Source organism: Pleurodeles waltl, chromosome 7, assembly GCF_031143425.1.
Source record: "Pleurodeles waltl isolate 20211129_DDA chromosome 7, aPleWal1.hap1.20221129, whole genome shotgun sequence".
NCBI lineage: Eukaryota > Metazoa > Chordata > Amphibia > Caudata > Salamandridae > Pleurodeles > Pleurodeles waltl.
The window spans coordinates 1,215,445,666-1,215,467,771 of record NC_090446.1 but is presented as its reverse complement, the minus strand read 5'-3'; the positions used below and the strand labels follow the sequence as shown (position 1 = coordinate 1,215,467,771).

The 22,106-nt window shown below is 44.8% G+C and overlaps 1 protein-coding gene across 1 annotated transcript in view; it reads left to right on the top strand.

Moving 5' to 3' along the window:
- TBCD (tubulin folding cofactor D) overlaps positions 1 to 22,106 on the top strand; it is a 1,666,801-nt gene that overhangs the window by 733,013 nt on the left and 911,682 nt on the right. The window contains 1 exon segment of the mRNA XM_069200356.1: positions 12,149 to 12,166. Within this exon segment, the coding sequence (XP_069056457.1) occupies positions 12,149 to 12,166 (18 nt within the window).

Sequence of the window (22,106 nt, the reverse complement as noted above, 5' to 3'; positions counted from 1 at the left end):
GGGGGGCCGGAGTGGACTGCCCTGAGTGAGCATGGCAATGATGTGACTGATGGTGTTATCTTAAAATTTAGCAGCACAACTTAGGGTGCATGCACAATTTAATAAAAGAGGGACCCTGGACGTGCTGAAACCGGCGCGCTGACTGTGGCCAGGCCGTGGGCGAGTTGCGACGATTTTGGTGACTAGTGTAGGGGCGCTGATTGTGACGTGTCACATCTTGGATGAGCTGATCCGGTATGAAGCCCGAATTGGCGGTGCCGACCCAGTGGAGGGGCCCTCGGTGGTGTGAGACTGCGGGATCTGTGGTACCTGAAAGTACAGAAAGTAAGTTGGCTGGGAACAAGGGGCGGACCGCGTGGAAAGGACACAAAATTTTCCACTATGGGAAAACATGACAAAGCCCAGCCTAAGCTACATTTCAAGCGACGTAAAACTATGAGCCAGACAGGGAAGGGCGCAGAGGCTGGATCGGAGAGGTCCCCAGAGGTCCCAGCTCATGAAGAACAAGACCTACGACACATTCTAACGGCTATGCAACAAAGTCTAAGCCTAATAGACGGCAAAATCGACTTTCTATCCTATCGTGTGGACAGAATGTCAGAAAGACTAGATAAGCAGACGGTGCGCTTGGACCAGGTGGAGATACGTGTGTCGGCCGTGGAGAATCAACAAACTGCACTAGCTTCCAGACAACTAAAAGTGAGCACGGAGCTGGATACCCTTAAAGATAAAATGGACGATCTGGAGTCGCGCTCTCGTAGTAACAACCTTCGTATCGTGGGACTAGCAGAGTCTACATTGATCGCAAACATGGAGAACTTTGTCGTGAGCCTGCTGATACAATTGCTGGGGCGGGACATCTTCTCAGCATTCTTCGTGGTGGAAAGGGCACATAGGTCGCTAGCGGTCTGGCCCCCGCCCGGGGCTCCACCTCGCCCGGTGATAGCGAGACTGTTGAACTAGGGACCGTGATGCTGCATTGAAGCGTGCACGTGAGTTGAAAACATTGAGATATGAGGGTATGACTCTCTCATTGTACCCTGACTTCACACTGCAGGTGCAGGAAGCGAGAAAGCAATTCCTGCCGGGGAAGAAACAGCTAAGAGCACTGCAACTAGATTACAGAATGCTATACCCAGCCAAACTGAGAGTAGATGTAGATCGAAATACAATATTCTTCACTGATCATAAGAAATTTGAACAATTTGTGAACCGTAAGCTAGCAGATAAAAGAAACGCATCGGGGGCAGAACCGGCGAACAATTAATCAAAGAGCTGCTTCTAGTCGTAAAAGTTCCACTGTAGAAATTGGTTCAGAACACTATCATTGTGAAAGATGCGTACACTATAGATGTAAATTAATGCCATGTGGTTATCGCCCATAATGAGAAGTCTTGAAATCTTCAGGGACTGGAGGTAAATCATGCGTATCTTACACGCTGGACGCGACGTGCCCCGAGATGCAGGGATGGTCCGACGGACACATATATTGGTAGCCAACATAACAAAACTTTTGTTAAGGCGAAGTAACATCCGCCTTCATGTGTGTTCTACTTATAGCAAAGTTGGGGTTAGGATCCAGAGGGGCAGTTCGTGGGAGGATTTTGAAAGTTACAAACAGATGGGCAGGTTGGGGTTTGGCCTATTGTGGGAGGGTGGTGGGCGGGAGGGAAAAAGTTGCAGTAACAGTATGGTTGAAATGTTGCGTTAGACGAAGCAGACATAATGTAGATGAGTACTATGCACAATTGGACTTAGAAAATCAACTTAGAGAATAGATGACTCCAGAGCATACAACTTCTGACACACAAAAGGGACACCATAGACTTAGGTTGATCACCTGGAATGTGAGGGGACTTAATGATACACGTAAAACCCGAGGGGTGGTGGCATATTTACTCCGACACAAGGTCGATATTGCAGTATTGCAAGAGACACATTTGGCCCCAGATAGCCCTATGCTCACCTCGCGCAGAATGAAGGGGCAGTTCTTGGCAGCAGGTTACACAACTCACTCTGGGGGCGTCCTTCTGTGGGCCTCCCGCGCATCTTCCATTGAGCTTGAGAGTGCTGAGATTGAGCCCGGGGGGAGTTATGTTGTGGCAAAATGCAAGGGCAGGGCTTTCACCTTTATACTGATAGGAATATATGGGCCGAATTACGACGACCCATAGTTTTATAGAGATCTTGCAGCGCGGACAATGAAATGGAGAGACCTTCCAAAACTTGGGTGTGGAGACTTTAATTGTACGCTGTCTCCTACATTAGATAGATCGGGAGGTAAGACCAGGGGCCCGGCTGCAGCAGCGCGTGCGCAATACTAGACATAATGGTGGTCTTGGGACTGACAGATATCTGGAGAGAAAGGCACCCCGAAAAGGGAGGTACACGCATTACTAATCAGCACATGACTTGTATACACGCATAGATCTTTGGCTAGTCTCCCACAATTTATCACATAGAGTAACACCCGAAGCGCCCTGGCCTCGAACGTATTCGGATCATTCACCGGTTCCGATATTACTGACAGTGGGTCATGTTCCACAGTCACCGTTCTCCTTGAGATTCCCACCATACTCGCTAACAGACTCTGATTGCATTGGTCAGTTCCTCCCTAAACACAAAGAATTTTTCCAACTAAACAAAGGATCAGTTACCCGAGTGGGCACAATCTGGGAGACATTCAAGGTGTACATAAGAGGGATTACCATGTCTAAACATGTGGGGGTACTCCGATCTATACGTGGGCAACTACAATTACTTGAAGGGGAGCTATCCCAGTTAGAACAAGAGCATCGTGACACAGCAGATACACGTACATTGGGTCATATTCGCGCAAAGATGCAAGAATTTCAAGAGACAGCCCTATCGGAAGTGCGTCATATGGGGAAGTATGCTGTGGCCCGAGTGTACGGGGAGGGGGACAGACCTGGCAAGGTCCTAGCAAATTTAATCCGCCCCAGTCATAGCACCAATCTAATTAACAAAACGGCAGCAGCAGATGGTAGCATTCTCACTGACCCCGAGGATGTAGCGGCTAGGTTCCTAGAATATTACCAAACACTTTATACTACAAGAGGAAGCCATGATAATCACACTGCTTAAACTGGGGAAACCACAAGAACAATGCTCCTCCTACAGGCCAATATCGCTGTTAAATGTAGATGTCAAAATATACGCGAAAATCTTAGCAGAACGTCTGGCCAAGGTGCTGCTCCTACTAGTAAAACCTGAACAGGCAGGATTTGTCCCTGGCCGTAATCTAACCATGAACCTACGCACATTATTCGGCACTATACAAAACATTAATCCTGATATACAGGCAGTGGCGGTATTTCTGGACGTGGAAAAAGCGTTCGACTCAGTAGAGTGGGACTTCTTATGGGTGGCACTGCGACGGTTCGGAATAGGAGACACTTTTTTACATCTGATAACCACATTGTACAGGGAACCCCGGGCCAGGGTCCGAGTGAACGGGGTGGTGACAGAGGCAATGGACATCACCAGGGGCACTAGACAGGGATGCCCACTTTCCCCCCTACTGTATGTGCTAGGAGCGGAGCCTCTGGCTTGTGCCCTGAGGGAATATCATAGCCATTGTGGTCTTAATTTCAAACATTACAAAGTAGTAATATCGGCATACGCAGACGATACATTGCTGTATATCAAAGATCCAAAACGCAATGCTGCGCCGATGCTCCAAGAAATAGTGCGATATGGGGCATTGTCCGGCCTTAAAGTAAATTGGGGTAAATCGTTAATATTTCCATTAACTCCCTCCACGGTACAGACGGAGGTGGGTTTTCCGCTAAAATGGGAGATCGGGTCAGTTAGGTATCTGGGTATTAAGGTGCACACCAATCCCAACATTATTGTGAGGGATAATTATGACACAGCGATAACTAAATTGGCTACAGATGTTAAGAAATGGATACGACTCCCTCTGTCCTTGCTTGGTCGGGTAGTGTTGATGAAAATGGTGGTGTTACCGCACTTTCTCTTCCTGTTCCAGAATATTCCGATGGTGCTACCTAAGAAATATTTCGCTACATTGAGATCACTCCTAATAAAACTGGCCCGGGCAGGAACCCAGCCCTGAGTGCAATGGCGTGTGCTAACCTTGCCATATGAGCTCGGCGGATTGGAAGCCCCGGATTTATAATCCTATAGCGTAGCAGCCCGAGCTGCTGTAGCGCAGATCTGGCTCCATGGACCAGAGAATTCCCCATTTCTTAGTATAGAAAGAGAGCTGGCGTACCCGCCCCGTTGCAGGGAAGATTATACCAGACCCCGAGCAGGCAATATAAAAAAATAGCCTCTCTGGACTCAGTAGCAAAGGCATGGCAAGAGATTATGGACAAACAGAAATTGGCTTTGCTATACTCCCCATATGTACCAGTATATTGCTGTGCTTGGTTTCCACTCTGGCGAGACAGTAAACTGATATCTGCCCTAAGCGAACTAGGTATTAACACATTAGGGGACTTATTTGGAAACAACAGAATGAAAAGTTGGGAAAGGTTGTTGAATGAGACCGGTGAGACTACTCCCCTGCACCGGTTCCAGTATCACAGGGCACGTCATGCACTGGCTCGGCTATTGGGTGAAGACATGCAAGAACCCCCCCCGAGATCGCATCGCTCTCCGTGATCCTGCAGGGGAGTTGTACGAGACACTTGGTGTCCCGCCTATACGCTTCGATACAGGAATCAAGAACTTATGAGCTCTCAAAAGCCCGGGTGGAGTGGCAAAGAGATCTGGGGGTACAAATTACAGACACACAATGGCGTTACTTGTGCCAAGACACGTTCTATCTCTCTAAATGGCAGATATAGACTTATCCACTTTAAATTTCTCAACAGAATATATTACACCCCACTCCGCCTGCACAGATATGGTTTGCGTGAAAATTCGAACTGCCCTAAATGTGGAATGGAGCAAGCAGATTTTCTGCACATGGCATGGGCGTGTGTAAAAAGAATACATTTTTGGAAAGCCGTATTCAAAGAACTAGAGGCTATAATTGGGGAACCAATAGACGCTGGTCCACTCTTAGCACTAATGGGGTGGGATAACCACTTACCAAAATCGACTCGCAAACTGGTGGCTATGGGTCGGTTGCTGGCTAAGCGTAGGATCGCCATGCGATGGGACCGTGGACCGATCCCTACAATAGATGAAGGGCATAGAGATATGACTTATTGCAACACGCAAACAGACAATTACAGTGAACTACTCCCTCCTACAAATAAGCCAGCGAAATTTTGGGACATCTACAAACAATACCTTATAGGGAAAGAAACAGGAGAACCAGAGGGTGATATAACTGATTGATAAAACAAAGCATTGTTAGTGCTATGTGTCCAATTGTTTATATACTGTATGGATAAAATCTGGAAAGTGAAAATACTCACTAGAAATGACGCAATATGATAGTTGTATCGTATGAGTCTGCAAATGCATGATCTTATTGTATTGCTTCACTTGTTTGAATAAAAGCATAAATAAAAGTTTACAATTTTTTTTATAAATCATGCAGTGGACAGTGCTGAGAGTCTGTGGATTCAGGTGTTTTTATGACTTCAGCACCTACTGCAATATTATGGATTTGCTGCATTTGCCACATAGTTTGTAATATTTGCATATTTCACCACAAATTGTGTTTCTGTCTCAAATGGATAAAAACACTGACGCAGACTGCACCACACAATTCACATAAATAACTGTGTTGCCTCATAATATGGTAGCCTTGTCAATATTAAAGGGGCTGTAATTATGATGAAATTTGTATTCTCAGGTAAAAGGCAACCATGAAATAGTTACCATATTTGACTTTTCCCTTTGAATTAATGGTTGTATGCCACTGCAACGTGAGCAGTAAAAGCACTCCCTAGGCACTGTGTAAAGAAAACTCCATTGCTCCCCAAAACTTCCAGGCACAAAACACCTTTTATTCCTGGGGTAGGTTGCTTCTGAGGTCACCCTTACAATGCAACCTCAAGCGGCGTAGTGGTGAGTGACTTTATGGGAATTTAGTCTTACTGTGTCCAATAAGCTCTTAAAACAATCAACCCAACTCAGGGCTTCCTGGATATCGGGAAACTTCCCTTACAGGCGGTGCTGCAAGCCGAGTGGTCTCTGTCCTGAACATACCTCATGGTCTAAGTTTGTGAGGGCCGCTAAAAATAGAAGATGAACTCCTACTGCCACCTCGCTTGCTTACACCACCCTGCACCTTGTACAAAGGCAGTGTTGGCTGTGGCCTCTCCATGCTTAAGTCCAAGATACATTTGCTGAAAGGAAATTTAATGGCATTAAGGAATGCAAAATATTAAAATAACACTTTGTGTGAAGTAAACGTGGCTTGCACCCAGGGCCGCCTTTAATGCTGGTAGCGCCCGGTGCAGCAATTTTTTTTATGCTCCCCCGTAGGAAGTTGGCTCTGTATATACTATCTCAAAGTAAGAGATAGTGTGCACAGAGTCCAAGGGTTCCCCTTAGAGGTAAGATAGCGGCAAAATTAGATAATTCCAATGCTCTAGTTTGTTGTAGTGTGGTCGATCTGTAGGCTTGCCAGAGGGTAGTGTTAAGCATTTGTTGTACACACACAGGCAATAAATGAGGACCACACACTCAGACTTAAGTCCAGGCCAATAGTTTTTATATAGAATTTTTTTTTCTTTATTTAAGATTCAAGATTTTAAGTAAATACATACAATCAAGGTACTCCACTCAGGTAAGTAAGGAACTTTGAATTAAAGCAGTAACATACACAGTTTTAGTTAAAATGGCATTAAGCTATTTTAAAAGTGGACACAGTGCAAAAATCAACAGTTCCTGGGGGAGGTAAGTATTAGTTAGTTTTTCAGGTAAGTAATGCACTTACAAGTTAAGGTTCCTGGGCATAGGCAGCCCACCGTTGGGGGTTCAAGGCAACCCCGAAGTCACCGCACCAGCAACACAGGGCCGGTCAGGTGCAGAGGTCAAAGGAGGACCCAAAACACATAGGTGCCTATAAAGAACAAGGGTGCTCCGGTTCCAGTCAGCCAACAGGTAAATACCTGCGTCTTCGGATGGCAGACCAGGGGGGTTTTGTAGAACACTGAGGGGGGACACAAGTAGGCACACAAAACACACCCTCAGTGGCACAGGGGGGCCGGGTGCAGTGTGCTTAACAAGCTTCGGGTTTTGAATAGGAATCAGTGGAGGGACCCGGGAATCACTCTAGCGGTGCAGGCAGGGCACAGGGGGGCTTCTCGGGCCAGCCACTGACTGGGCTAGGCAGAGGGTTGCCTGATGGTCACTCCTGCACTGGAGTTCGGTTCCTTCTGGTCCTGGGGGCTGCGGGTGCAGTGCTTGGTCCAGGCGTCGGGTTCCTTGTTTCAGGCAGTCGCGGTCAGGGGGAGCCTCTGGATTCTCTCTGCATGTGTCGCTGTGGGGGTCCAAGGGGGTCGTCTCGGGTTACTCACGAGGGCGCAGTCACCTGGGAGTCCTCCCTGTAGAGTTGGTTCTCTGGAGCTCGAGCCAGGGGCGTTTGGTGCAGTGTGTGAAGTCTCACGCTTCCGGCGGGAAGAGTGAAGTCTTTAAAAGTTGCAAGGAAGTTGCAAAGTTGTTGCTGTTTGTGAACAGTGCTGCTGTTCTCGAGAGTTTCTTGGTCTTTTGGATTTCAGGGCAGTCCTCTGAGGCTTCAGAGGTCGCTGGCCCCTGTCTGATGCGTCGCTATGCAGGTTTCTTTGAGTCTGGAGACAGGCCGGTAGGGCTGGGGCCAAAGCAGTTGTCGTCTCCATCGTCTCTGCAGGGCTTTCAGGTCAGCAGTCCTCCTTCTTTGTGTAGGTTGCAGGAATCTGATTTCCTGGGTTCTGGGGTGCCCCTAAATACTGAATATAGGGGTGGTTTTAGGTCAGGAGGGCAGTAGCCAATGGGTACTGTCCTGGAGTTTGGCTACACCCTCTTTGTGCCTCCTTCCTGAGGGGAGGGGGGCACATCCCTAATCCTTTTGGGGAAATTCTCCAATCTTAAGATGGAGGATTTCTAAAGGCAGGGGTCACCTCAGCTCAGGACACCTTAGGGGCTGTCCTGACTGGTGGGTGACTCCTCCTTGTTTTTTTCATTATCTCCTCCAGCTTGCCACCAAAAGTGGGGGCAGTGGCCGGAGGGGCGGGCATCTCCACTAGCTGGGATAACATAGGGTGCTGTAACAAAAGGCATGAGCCTTTGAGGCGTTACAGTTCCTGCAGGGGGAGGTGAGAAGCACCTCCACCCAGTACAGGCTTTGTTCCTGGCCACATAGTGACAAAGGCACTTTCCCCATGTGGCCAGCAACTCGTCTGGTTGTGGCAGGCTGGCAGAAACTGGTCAGCCTAGCACTAGGATTCAGACTGGTATTCAGGGGGCATTTCTAAGATGCCCTTTGGGTGCATTTTACAATAAATACCACACTGGCATCAGTGTGCATTTATTGTGCTTAGAAGTTTGATACCAAACTTCCCAGATTTCAGTGTAGCCATTATGGAACTGTGGAGTTCATATTTGACAAACTCCCCGACCATATACTCTTTATGACTACCCTGCACTTACATTGTCTAAGGTTTTGTTTAGACACTGTAGGGGCATAGTGCTCATGCACATATGCCCTCACTTGTGGTATAGTGCACCCTGCCTTAGGGCTGTAAGGCCTGCAAGAGGGGTGACTTACCTATGCCACAGGCAGTGTGAGTTGGACATGGCGCTCTGAGGGGAGTGCCATGTCAACTTAGTCTTTTTCTCCCCACCAGCACACACAAGCTGTGAGGCAGTGTGTGTGCTGAGTGAGGGGTCCCCAGGGTGGCACAATACATGCTGCAGCCCTTAGAGACCTTCCCTGGCATCAGGGCCCTTGGTACCAGGGGTACCATTTACAAGGGACTTATCTGAGTGCCAGGGCTGTGCCAATTGTGGGAACAAAGGTATAGTTTAGGGAAAGAACACTGGTGCTGGGGCCTGGTTAGCAGGGTCCCAGCACACTTTCAATCATAACTGGCATCAGCAAAAGGCACAAAGTCAGGGGGTAACCATGCCAAAGAGGCATTTCCTTACACTCCCCCACCCCATGACCACCTCCTCCGATTCCCTCACTGCCACCCAGCAAAAGTGCTCCTCATCTCTCCATAGCCCCTCTCACATACTTTTCTTTTGTTTTAAAGCGCTTGTAAATGCTGACTTTACTAATCCTCTCAGCTAGCCACTTAAAACATAGTTTGGTTCTTTGAAGCAGGCAGATTAACCCTCTGCTCTACTTTATATTGAGTCAAAACTGCCACTGGACACAACTCTGATCTCTATCTCTAGCAAGAACATTAATCACAAGAGTTATCTTGAAATTTTTATTTTTTCCTGAAGGCTGGACACACAAGGAACTTTTCAGCAAGTGCTTTTAAATCGCAAGTTTCGTAAGTTATTGCTAAACACAGCGCCCCTCTGAGGTCAGCGCCCCCCATCCAGGTCAGCACCCGGTGCGGCCACACTGGTCGCACTGCCCTAAAGAGCTGGCCCTGCCTGCGCCAACAAAAACCCTTGTGCTTTACCTTTTCCAAGTGGGGTGTATTTGGAGAGAACAGAGCTGGACGAAAAGGGATAGCCCACGATAGGTAAAGCATTTAATGCCCCCAGACAGGGTACTTGGCCTTAACAGGACTTTGATTGACCTCCCCATCCGTCCGCCCCTCTTACAGTAAGTAAGAGGCCCTGGGTGGATGTAAAGGTCACAGTTTATGAACAGTAAGTCATAAATTATGATCATAAATCATTGACAGTAATCGATCATCGATATACGCTTTAAATCATTCAAGAACATTATAAATCTATCATACAAATATAATTCATTGGTCCCGAGCCTTAAGTCAGTTTGTCACAACAGTAAATCATCTTTGACTGCACAATCCACTGGATGTGGAGGCCCTTCGGGTTGCGTGCAGCAGTTTCTAGGCTTCCCTTGCTACCTATGTGTGAAATCAGAGGCCCTTTCCGGTCATTCCTGGGCTGCAAGTGCCGTGTCTGCTTTGGGACTATCCCCTTTGGGTCTCTCAGTTGCCCCGCCTACCTCTCATGTCCCAGCCATCAGACATACCAAGGATCACTATTATGGCGACTCTTTACTCTCCGATGGTCTACTGTCTGACCTTATGCGTTATTGCTGCAGTTTAACTGTGTTACCTCTGCCCAAAGTGTCACTGCTGTCAGGCATCCCAAGGACTACTGTTAGGTTAGCTCTTTCCTTTCTGACAGTCTGCCGGCCACCCTTATGTGTTATTACTGCAGTTCCGCTGTGCGGTCTCTGAGCCAAATGTCCCTGCCGTCAGGCCACTGTTGTGGTGACTCCCCTTTGGCTAGCCTACAGGCCGATCTTATTTGTTACCGATGCAGTTTCTTTGCGTTGTTTGCAGATCCCATCCCCCTTTGCAAGTAATGGCTGCGATGCCTGCTGTATAGGTAGGGGTGGGTGGATGGGACATTTTTGTGTTGGCAACTGACTGCTGTCCCCAGTGTCAGCATTAGGTTTTAGGTGCAGGTCACACCCATCTCCCTGTATTGGTTCTTTTCAAATGACCCTGGACAATCTTGAGCGCAGGTTTTCCCGCCTCAGGGTACAGCAGCTACCTGCGGAGCCCAAAGAGGAGGGGGTGGGGTGCGTATGTTTTCTACTTACATGCCTCACGCTTCCCTCACTCCTTTTCCTCCATGCCCATACATCCTGAAGCCCTCGGAGCGCATTAGCCGCGGTGCCCTCATGGTCCGGCTTCCCCTCCCTGACCTGCTCTTCATCTAGCTCAGTGGTTCCCAACCTTTTGTTTTCTGTGGACCCCCACTTTAACATTAATGGAACCCAGGGACCCCCACGGAATCATCATGGGAATCCGGGGTCCCCCGTCTGAGTCATTACGGGAAGCTGGGGACCTAATTTGTCAATATTTGTTAATATTTTTTTATTTTCTAGGCTTTCGCGGACCCCCAGGGGTCCCCGGACCACAGATTGGGAACCACTGATCTAGCTAGTTAGCAGCGAATAACAAGGAAGTCTTGCCTCTTCCAGGGGATTATGTCCTTGTGCTTTAGTGGTTGATGACGTTTTTTGTTAAATGGACAGGTGGGAGTTTAAATCCTGATTTGTTCAATTGGCTATGGTGTTTGCTATGGTCGCTGAGTTACTGAAGGAGAAAGCGAATGCATAATCCTCGCCTCTGGTCCTAACAGCGGTTGATATTTTGTGTGAATCCATTATAAAAACTCAGACGTTGGTCCGGCTCAACTCTTAGTTGCGCATCACTTCACATATGTGTTTTGTTGGCCAGTACAATTGATAGCTATAAGCCTTCCTCCAAATGCATAAAAACTAAAGTAAAAGTTATATTGACTCGTCGGTTTTCTGAGAATAACAAAGTGGAGCTGGGAGAGGTAGCTTCAGGCAAAGAAAATAATCTTAAACTGCTGAGTTCTGTAGTTAAGGAAGAACGTGCTGTTTACACAAGCCTTTGAACAAAGGCTAGTGTGTACATTGTCATGGCATCCCAGATCATTGCTATCCAAACTGTAGTTACCTCTTCACCTTTGATTGTGAAAAGGTCCGCCAGCTGTGCGTGAACTGCACACGTCACTGATAAGGAAGTAGAACCACTTTTAGCATCCCAAGTTATTTCCAGTATGATATTTTATGAACTAATATCATGCCTGCATCATGACTTGGAGCCATCTTGAAGCACACACAATGAACATTTGATTTTTCAATCACAAAAAACACAGTTATACGTATTTCCTTTTTGTATTCAGAAAAACTGTGCCAAGAGGAGAAAGCTGTGAAATTGAAAACATACGAAACATAAATGTCATTCATTATAGCTTTCTTTAAGGTAGAATTGTTCGAATGGACTTTACTGTGCCTCGGGAGGCCAGGGGGGAGTCTACTGGTTACATGAACTGAATTATATCATCAAGGATGTGCTCCTGAGTGGGCTGTCTGCAGTAACTCTGAGCAATGAAACATCGCAATAATTTAAGATTCTACCGTACACGCTCCGCACAGGTTCATGTTTTCATTTTATGGATTTTATTAACATATTTTTCTAGTCATTTTCATGAACAGCAATGAGATTTCACAACTCAACTACAAAACAAGAGACAATATAATCACTTAGTGTACCCTGGACTGCCAGTTCAATCCGTCGAAATGGTTAGGGACCCTCTTCCCACTCCCACCCCCACTGCCCTTCCAGCAAGTACATCGTTTGCTACAGCAATAGTTCACTGTCATGTGTACACCAGGGTCCATGGTGGTGTATTTCCGGGGTTATGTTTCCATTTTAGAGAGGGAGGCATTATTTGCTAAAGTGCCAAGAGCGAATGCACTAGCCTTCTCGTGCTGGCTTTGAGAACCACATGCAACACATTGGTGTACTTAGGTTTTTACTACCAGAATTACCTGTGAATTAAAAAGCATTCTTAATCATTCTTAAAAACATCTGATCCTTAAATAATAATTATTGTGTCATTTTGATCGTTATTCTTTTCTTTTTTTATGACATTGTTTTTGAAATCCTTATTTTCTATATTCTTAACTGTAATGTTATTTTAGTTTTGCTGTTTATGGACAGTATGCAGTTTTATCAGACGAAGGCCTTGCTGACTGTGCCAAGCTTCCTAACATGCGCCAGGCATTAATCATTGAAACCTGTTTGCTTATTAGCAGTCCGATTATTTTGGTTTTGCGGGTGCTCGGCCGCAGCTTATATCAACCCTGAACTTCCCTCTTCCTTAGCTTAACAATCCTGTTTCATGCAGCTGAATCAAAAGTTACCTACAAAGTGTTTTAGTTTGATTTGTCCATGCTGTGGGTTTCCAGAGAGCAAGTTGTCTTCAGGTTTTAAATATCATGTGGGTGGACTCATACTTTGTTCACAATGATGATTACATGGTTACCACAGTGTGCATTACACACTTACCATAAGGTTTCCTGTGTCATCCCCTGATCTTAGTAGGGATGCTATGGATTTTTACATAGGTTTTATGCCTTCAGTAATATATTATGTTACAATAGTCCCTGTATAAACACAACTGTGTAATTTCTTTATATTAGGTGACTTGTGACGCACCCAGTGGCCGATTAAACAAAAAATACACCAAAACTCGACCATTATTTGTTACTACAGTCAATTTCTGACGTCACAATGCCTGCTGCCGAAGCCAGCAGCCGAGGTGAAAGGCAGGTCACGGAGCATAATTGAAGCAGCTGTTTAAAACAGCAAAAACAGAATGTTGCTTTTCTTTCTTTTGCTCTGTTTTTCAGCGTACAATTACAAGCTGATGAAGAAAAGCATGAAGCTTTCTGCATGTTTCTACGCTGTTAGTAATGGGGTTCCTGGCTGGCTAGGGTAGGCACCTCAGCCAGGCGGGGACTACCACTCTAGTTAGGGCAAGAGAGCCACACACAAGATAACCACTGCTCACCCCTTGGTAGCTTGGCACCAGCAGTCAGACGTATCCTAGAGACGACGGGTAAAGCGGTTGCACAACACACACACCAGTGACACAATAAATACAGCACAAAAGAAATGATAGAACAAGCTATATAAAAATAAGCTGTATTGCAAAAACATAATTAGACCACAAACAATATGAATCAGTATTACCCTGCTACACAAGCAGTTGTCAGAACATCACACTGGTTACTAGTACTCTTCAAAAGCAAGCAGTAGTCAGATAAACACATAGGTTACTGGGATTCTACAACACAAGCGGTAGCCAAGTCATCATTATCATCATAAATGCACATGGCATAATAAACACATTATCATGAATGCCAAAACATCCTTATCCTTTGCATGTGTCGTAAACACACAACCTCCCCATGCATGTCAGGCAGATCCTATTATACATTCGTTATCCCTACAGGGCGAAAGCAGTACAGATCATCACATCAGGTTCAGCGATATGCAGTGGTTGGGTTAGGGAGGAAAACGCATGAGCTACCAAACATCATTATGTACTTCTTGGCACCAATGACCTCCCCCATAAATCTCACCCGACACCATATAATACGTAGGAGCATCTGTGTGCAAATGAGGGAAATTATGTAGGTTCCTGGGATGGGTAGCTCTCTTGGGATCCACGAAGCCTCCGTCGGGGTCTTCTCCCGTGGGATTGTCCCCAAGCAAGTACTCCCAGGTATGTTACTGTGGTGGAGGGGAAACCCAATTGGCAGGAAATGGCAGGGCCGCCCTCATGGGGCCCCCACTCACAAAATACTGCCAGAGACAGGGGGGCCCCTGCCCACTCAGCCACGTGGTACCTCGCCCGATCCCCTGCAGGTGAACCGGCCACAGGCATCTGCCCACTAACGCGGCGGTGCGCCCTTTGGCACCAGGTAATGCAGGGCAGGGAAGAAGGTGTCCTCGGATACTACACATCTCCCGTTGCTGGCTGTCGTCTTCACAGTGCACCACTGACGGGGTTCTGTTGGGGTAGCTGCTGTCCTTGGTTCCCGCTGTCAGCTTCCTAAGGGCAGGGAGCGGGTGTTTGCAGCAGGTCTACGCCCCTCAGGCTTTGCCCCTCAAAGTCCTCCCTCGGCTAGGGGCCCACGTGGTTTACAAGTGGAGGCCCGACCCTGCATGCTCACCCTATGCTCCTGTTGGCACTGAGGAATATCTGTCTCTACTGGCGGTGGTGTGCAGCATATCGCAACTGCTCTTTCTGGCGGCAACCGCCTCTGACTAAGCTTCCTCTGGTGTGAGGAGTCTCTGCTCCTCAGGACTGTCAGCGCTCGACAAGGGCTGATCGCTGAGGGCAGGGAGCATAGGGGGAGCATTCTTCATGCGCTCCTTGTCAAACCCAGTATTCTTGCTGCATGCTTCCCCTTGCAGTGCTGCTCATGCACTGGTTGCTAGGGAGTTGGGTGGCATAGTCCACAAATTCCGCTTTCCGAGCTCTTCACACAGATAGAAGACAGGGAGGTGCAGTTCACAAGTCTCTGGATAGCACTGGTGGCACCAAAGACAGAAAAGTATGAACAGCAGGCCAGTACATCAGGGCCCTGGCAGTAAAGTAACAGCCCTCCTGGAGACCTAGCAGATCACAGATCAGCACCTCAACAGGTCAGACCTAATGGCGGTTCCTCTGAGTATCTTGAGTATCTCTGTTCCTTCCAGCAGCATCTGGTGCAGGTCAACACAGTGTCTAAAAATGTGAAGGACAGCCTGTACTAATACTCATTTTTGCTCAGCTTCCACAAAGGAGGGAAACTAACTGTTTCCTGGAATGCTAGCGATAGTGAATCACTTGTTAGGTGTTGCTTTTGCTCATTTGAGGTGGGCTTGGATGGCATTTTACCAATTCACAGCTGTAATACTGTGCCGAGAGTGGTCAAAGACTTTTGTCATTTACAGCTCGGCAAGGATGGCGCTGTGCTAATTCTATGCTTAAAAACGTTGCTAGAAAAACAGATATTTGAGACAGGTGAGCAAATCTAGACTGTCACTGGTGTTGTAGGATGCTCTAAACTGGTGCTGCTCTCCACCTAAACTGGGAACTACCAGAGTTCTTTCTTCTCTTTTGCATTATTTATGTGTCACTCTAACCCTGAAAGGGTTTTGATTTGACGTGTGTGTGTGTGTGTGTGTGTGTGTGTATATATCTATATATATATGCGCACACACACACACTCACAAAAACTGAAGGGTTACAGGGGTGTTGTAGTTAGGAAATAGAAATAAAAAGAATCTTAGAAATTCACTAAGTGAACTAGTTGGGTTCAGATTTTACACTTACAAAACCATAGATATTCAGCGATTATTGTTAAACTTATCTCAAGAAAGTATAACTCATGTCCTATGAGAAATATAACTCACCCCACGGCCATGCACAGTTTTCTCCTCAATAATTTTATTGGAAATGTTGCAGTGATATTATCAATGATGTCATAGAAGATGTCATGACTGATGTAATATGTAGGGTAATTAGCAGTGCATGGCGAGGACGTGAGCAATATTTACCATAGAGCACTTAATGCATATTTTTGAGTTTTAACATCAGTAATATTAAAATTTTAGTTCCCAGCTGTTAAGAACCTCTTTCTTAATTCTCTATATTGTTACATCAGTTTTCTGTCTTCTCTGAAAGTGCTAAATCGAATCAAATGTCCCAGTAAGTCAAGGTGTTTACACCCCTTCTGGTGGGTATTTCTAATCAAAGATTTCTCTCCTAGTGAGACTCCAAACTGGATCTGGAAAAACTCCAAAAAGTAGTGCTCCTTTGGGCTTGCCATAGTTAGTCGTCGATCACCTTCAGACAACTGCTAATCGCTTGACCTCAGTGGTGTTCTCAGTCAAGTGGCCATGGTCACATCTGACTCCTTTGCAGATGCTCTTTTTCATCTGAGCCATGCTAGATATGGTGTTTCACTTCTTTCCTCCAGACTAATGAGTCCTGGGCATCCAGGATATAATCCTGATGTTTCAGCTTCTGTCCTGGGTATCTGTGAGGATGGCACTCTCACTTCTTGGCCTGCTACCCTTCTGAATCCTACTTGCTGGCGATGCCAGATGGCACATGTGAACTCTGCAGTGGGATCTAAAATCTGTGAGCCTAGCACCAGAGGAACCTGTAAGATTCCATGCAGTTGTTGGAGGACACTGTAAAAAGATCTGCAGAGGTGACTGCTTGACCTCAGTTGGACCGGCAGTAGACTCCTCTCTCTACCCTGTCAAGAGCTGATGGTGGTGACAAATGTGTCATTACTAAATTGGGGGAAGCCATTTGGGAGAGGTGGAAATCAGAGGCGCCTCATCTCTGGCAGACATTTGCTTCCAGATCAGTTTGCTGGAGTTGTGGGCAATTTGCTTGGTATTGAAAGCCTTCCTGTCCACCTCTAAAGGAGGGTTGGTGCAGGTTCTCCTAGATAACATCGCTGCCATGTGGTACTGCAACAAGCAAGGCAGGGTGGGGTCCTGGATACTGTGCCAGGAGGCTTCTGCCACTGGAACTGACATTTCCCTGGTTGTACACCACCTAGCAGAATCTTTAAATGCCAGGTCTGATAAACTTAGCCAACAACACCTAGCTAATCACAAATGGCAGTTACACCCGGAGGTGACTCAGAGCATCTTTGAGCAAAGGGGAGAGCCCTGGCTTGATCTTTTCACCACCGCCTAGAATGTGCAGTATCAACACTTTTGTGTTATGGAGTTCTCATGAGGCTGAGCACCTGTCCTCTGATCAGGCTACCACTTAGAAAGAATCTTGTCGGAACAGCAAGGCAGGGACTTGCACCTGAACCACCCCAACCTGCACCTCCATGCTTGGAGATTGGATGGCAGTAATTACTTCCCTTTTACCTTGTTCCTGAAGTAGGTGATGTCATCCTTGCAGCCAGGTGCCCTTCCACAAAATCAGTGTATGGCAGGTGTTAGAATAAGTTTCTGCCTTGGCATGGCACCCACCACGTGGCCCTGTTACAGGCCAAACTGTTGGATGTATTGTTTATTTTGTGGTTAGACCAGCAAGGACTTGCTGTGGGCACTGCTAAAGGTTGTCAGCCCTGTAGGCCTTTTTGTGTTTGCCAGACCAGCTATCATCGTTCAGATTCCCTGTTATGATGCTATTCCATGAAGGTTTGCAACATGTTTCTGCCAAAGCCTTTTGTAATGCCACAGTGGGATTTAAATGTGGTTCTCACTTTCTTCATATGTACCACGTCTGAACCGATGCACACTTGATCAGTGTGACTCCTCACTTCAAAAATTGTCTTTCTGGTTACAGCATGCTATTTGAGTGAACTTCTGGCCTTCTTTGTCCAGACCCTTTAGGCATTAGGGACTCGTGCTGCTTTCCTGTCTAAGGTGGTGATGTCTTTTCACATCAGACAAACTGTCACTCTTCAGACCTTTTCTCTGCCTAATTCCTTAAAAGAGGAAGTAGGAATCCATTGTTCAGACCTCAAGAGAGCACTAAGCTTTTCCAATAATTGCACTAAAGAACTTTGGGTGGGAGATCAGCTCTTTGTGGCTTCTGTGGGTGGTACTGTTTTGGTATCTATTCACAAGATGAGGAATCTATGGTTAGGAGTACCCATCAGAAGAACAAGTTACGTCCCTTTGGTAATGCTCTTTCTAGTGGATGCATTATCTGACTGCTTATTCCTCACTGCCCTCCCAGCTCCCTGTTCTGTAGATTAGTCTCCTTTCTGTCTTAAAATGCACCAGTTTAGGAATCTGCACACTGGTTCTTCCAATTCTCTGATGGGCTCCGCATCTGAGAGCGTGAGCAAGCTTGAGAAAAAAAACTGACGTCTGTACGCATGGGTGGTGCTTGCCACTTCCGGGGTGTAGCGAGTGGATGCAAAGTTGCACAACTCCACCTATCTCCGTGCCGGAGTACTCTTTTTTTGAGCTTCTGGATCAGGATTATTTTAATGTGAGGAATCTGAGATTAGATGGACTTCCACCAGAAAGAGTGTTACCAAAGTTAAGTAGCTTGTTTATCTAGGACATATTGAGAAACACTAGAACATTAAAAAACAAGCATTTGCAATGCAACGGGTCCCGCTATTGTCCAAGTTACAGCTATTACCAGTTGTAAACTCACAACCAGATTTTTCTTGCCACGTTAAAATAAAAAAACAGCGTGATCGCGCTGCTACAGTTCACTCGTAATGAAACTTATCAGTAAAAGTGCAATTATTTACATAACCGGCAAAAGTGCAATTAACTGTGTAACAGGGTCAATATTATGTAAAGCGCTCAACTTCTGCCAAGCGAGATTGCGCTGCGAAAATAGAGAAAAAGTAGTCCACAAACCTGACGGGAAACAGCGAGCCTCACATGTTTTCTGTTCTCGGATTGCTGCGCTCAAGGAGGGCTAACCACCGGAAAAGGCATGACGTATTCATGCCTTCCACTAAACAAAGCAAGCAGATTCTAACCAGCAAGCCCACAAACCAATGAAAGACACTGACGTGACGTGGACAGGGCTCCGAGCCCTTTTCTAATTCCTAAAACGTCTTGCTAGCGATACGCATGCGCAAGCGACGCAGGCTCAACCCTAAAAAGCAAACAAAATGAAATCACTGTAATCCTATATGGCATAAAATAAGAGGTTACATTTACTTGAATGCTCACTATGCCAAATAGTGTTCTAATTACTACAATTCAATTAGTGTTTGTAATCAGTATCATTGTGAAGTACTGTTTCCATGATAATCTCCATCAATCATAGACTACAATCTTAATGACATATGAGAATCAAACAGGACATATGACATAAAAACACTCGTTCTTCACCTATAATTTCAGTCAAGGTGTTCAACCAATTCATAATAAACACTTTAATGATTTGCTCCATTAATTTTTTAAATGACCAGAAATAAGCTTATTGGCCATTCAAAAAAGTCTGTGAATCTAGTGCAGGGGTAACCACCCTTTTCTGCACTGTATGATCGGTGAAAATCATTGTGAGCTACAGAAGACTAAACAACTCATGCTTTATTAACAAACACCTCCATGCCAAATTTCCTTGACTTTAAGCCTAGTTTTCATAGAGTCAGATACTGTGGTTTGAACAAAATACTTTGACTAGGGGCACTATGATATGGCTGCCATGTGTGTCATTGAGAGTGTGGTATTTGAGGATGTCTGAACATGTGTGCATATGAATGGGATTTATGTCTATTGGTAACTAAGAGCTGGTGTCAGATGTAATTGGGACACAGGGCATATCTTACGCATACGTGGCACCATTACAAGTATAGCGCAAACATACAAACATTCTTTTAAATGGGAGAAAATTAAAGTGCTGAAATGTTCATAATGTGGAACATTTTTCTGCACTTTCAATTTCTCCCATTTAAAAATGTATTGTAATTTTCAGTTTCCATATTGCAGAGTGTTCTACTGGCCACTGCAAGCAAGAGGCCTGCTGTTTGTAAATGCAACACTTTGAAAATGTATTTGAGAATATTAAAATGAAAAGTTAACTTAATTGTGAAGTAACTTTTCAATGTAATGTGCTCCTATTTAAAAGCTTTGAGAAACATCATTTTATTCTCACTTCCAATACTGAGTTGACAAGTACTTTTATTTAAGAGTTAAATAAATTAGTACTTCAATTCTTCACCTCTTTTCCCTGGGTCATAAAGCTGATTCCAGGACTGCTCTTTATTAGGCTGTGCTTTCTGCAGTCTGGAGATAATAATGTAAAATAAACACAACCTTCCCTTAACTTTAAAAGGAAAAATGTGACCCTGTGCTTTATTTAAAAATGAACTGCAGGCTGTGAGCTACTCTGAAGGGGTGTGGGAGCTACTGTTAGTTTGCAATCGACTGGTTAGAGACACCTGATCTAGTGGATAAAACATATTAACATATCATAAAGAAGATGTCCCTTTCCTGCTTGTGCCAACAGACAACCAATGTAATTACCTCAATCATTCACAAATTTCAGTACTATTCTGCCATGAAGGTTGAGCCATGTATGTAATATGACCATACCTACTTTCCAATAAGTACTCAAAGCCTAAAAATGTGTCATAGCTCTCAGAAGTCTACTTTATCACGAGCCTTCATCTTCATCCAATCATTCGTAGAGGTGTATGTCATCTTGGGATAGTCCAAAACCCAGAATGTACATAGTTTACCATTAACATCTATCCTTGTCTGCTGAATTAGATACCATGTACTCCATCTTAGAGTTGTCTAAAACCAAAGGATTGTCCTACAGATCAGATTCATCAGTAACATTCAAAGTTATCTACTTGACCCATAAACATGTGCCTCATCTTTAAACTTTCCTGATTTTAAATATCTCAGTACATATTAGCACATATATGACAACAAGCCAATTGTCTGCACTTCCCAAAATACCTGGCTACTACAAAGTTCTTCCATAACAACAATTTGAACTAACACATATCTATAACATTTACAAATATTCTCCCCATATGAATACATGAGTAATAGATGTTTTCATCACATTCGCATGACAAATAGCAAGGTCAAATACCCCACATACTCTCTGCATATTGAATTAGTCTTCTCTGCATGTTAAGCAAACATAAATCACCTTCCAGCATACCCAACTAATATCACTTCAGCAATAGGTGGAATGGGGCTTTAGTTTTCTCTTTTTTTTTGTATGTAGGAAGGTAGCACTTTAGAACTGGTGAGCTATTAGTTGTTAGTTTGATTCAATGAATGACCCCATCACTTAGTGATTCCTTTTGGTTTTGATGTTTTGTCTTCTTTTGCAGTATGTCCTAAATGGGGTTGTATAAGTAATGAGCATTTTTTTTTTTTTATATAATTGGGCTAGAAAACGGTATTGCCCATTGGTAAATTTGGTTCAATTTACCATAATTTGCTACTTTCCAAGGGGACTGAAATCTGATCTAACAATATACGCAATTAGGAACAATGTCTTTTATCAGCTGGGAACTAAACACTGAGTATTAGATGAAGGAAAACACTGAGGTAAGTATTAAAACATATTTAATATGATGCATTCAAATTGAATTGTTTGTAAATTGAAGGCAATATTTTAAAATTATATCTACATTTAATGTACCATTAGAATTTAAAATCGGGCATTTTGGAAACAGGACTTAGGCAACTTCTGTTCATAGTACTGTAACTTCATTTGTACAAGTTCTCAATACAAGACTAACAATGAATATTTGTATTATTCTTTACCCTTCTTGGTGATTTTTTTGCTTAATAGTGATGTAATTTCAGTGTTGGCTGACAGTTTTCTATAGTTCTGTAATGTATGTTCTATATATACAGAAATGTATAGTATTTTATTGTGTGGTTATATGTAATCTTTGTTGTATATCTGAAATTGTACATCCCTGAGAAAGTTAAGGTTGGGAATGAGAATCATTGTGTTGGCTGATTTCACTCTTATGATTGATGTCCCAGTATTTCATCAACATTAGAAGATTAGCTGTGGTGTAATTCATGAACCCCAAGAAAGTTGGACTGAGATAATTTTCTCTCCTAAACATCTATGAAGTGAAATATAATGAAGGAGAAATTACGATTATAGTCCTATATATATTTATACCTATATTATTTGTAGTCTACTGATTATAT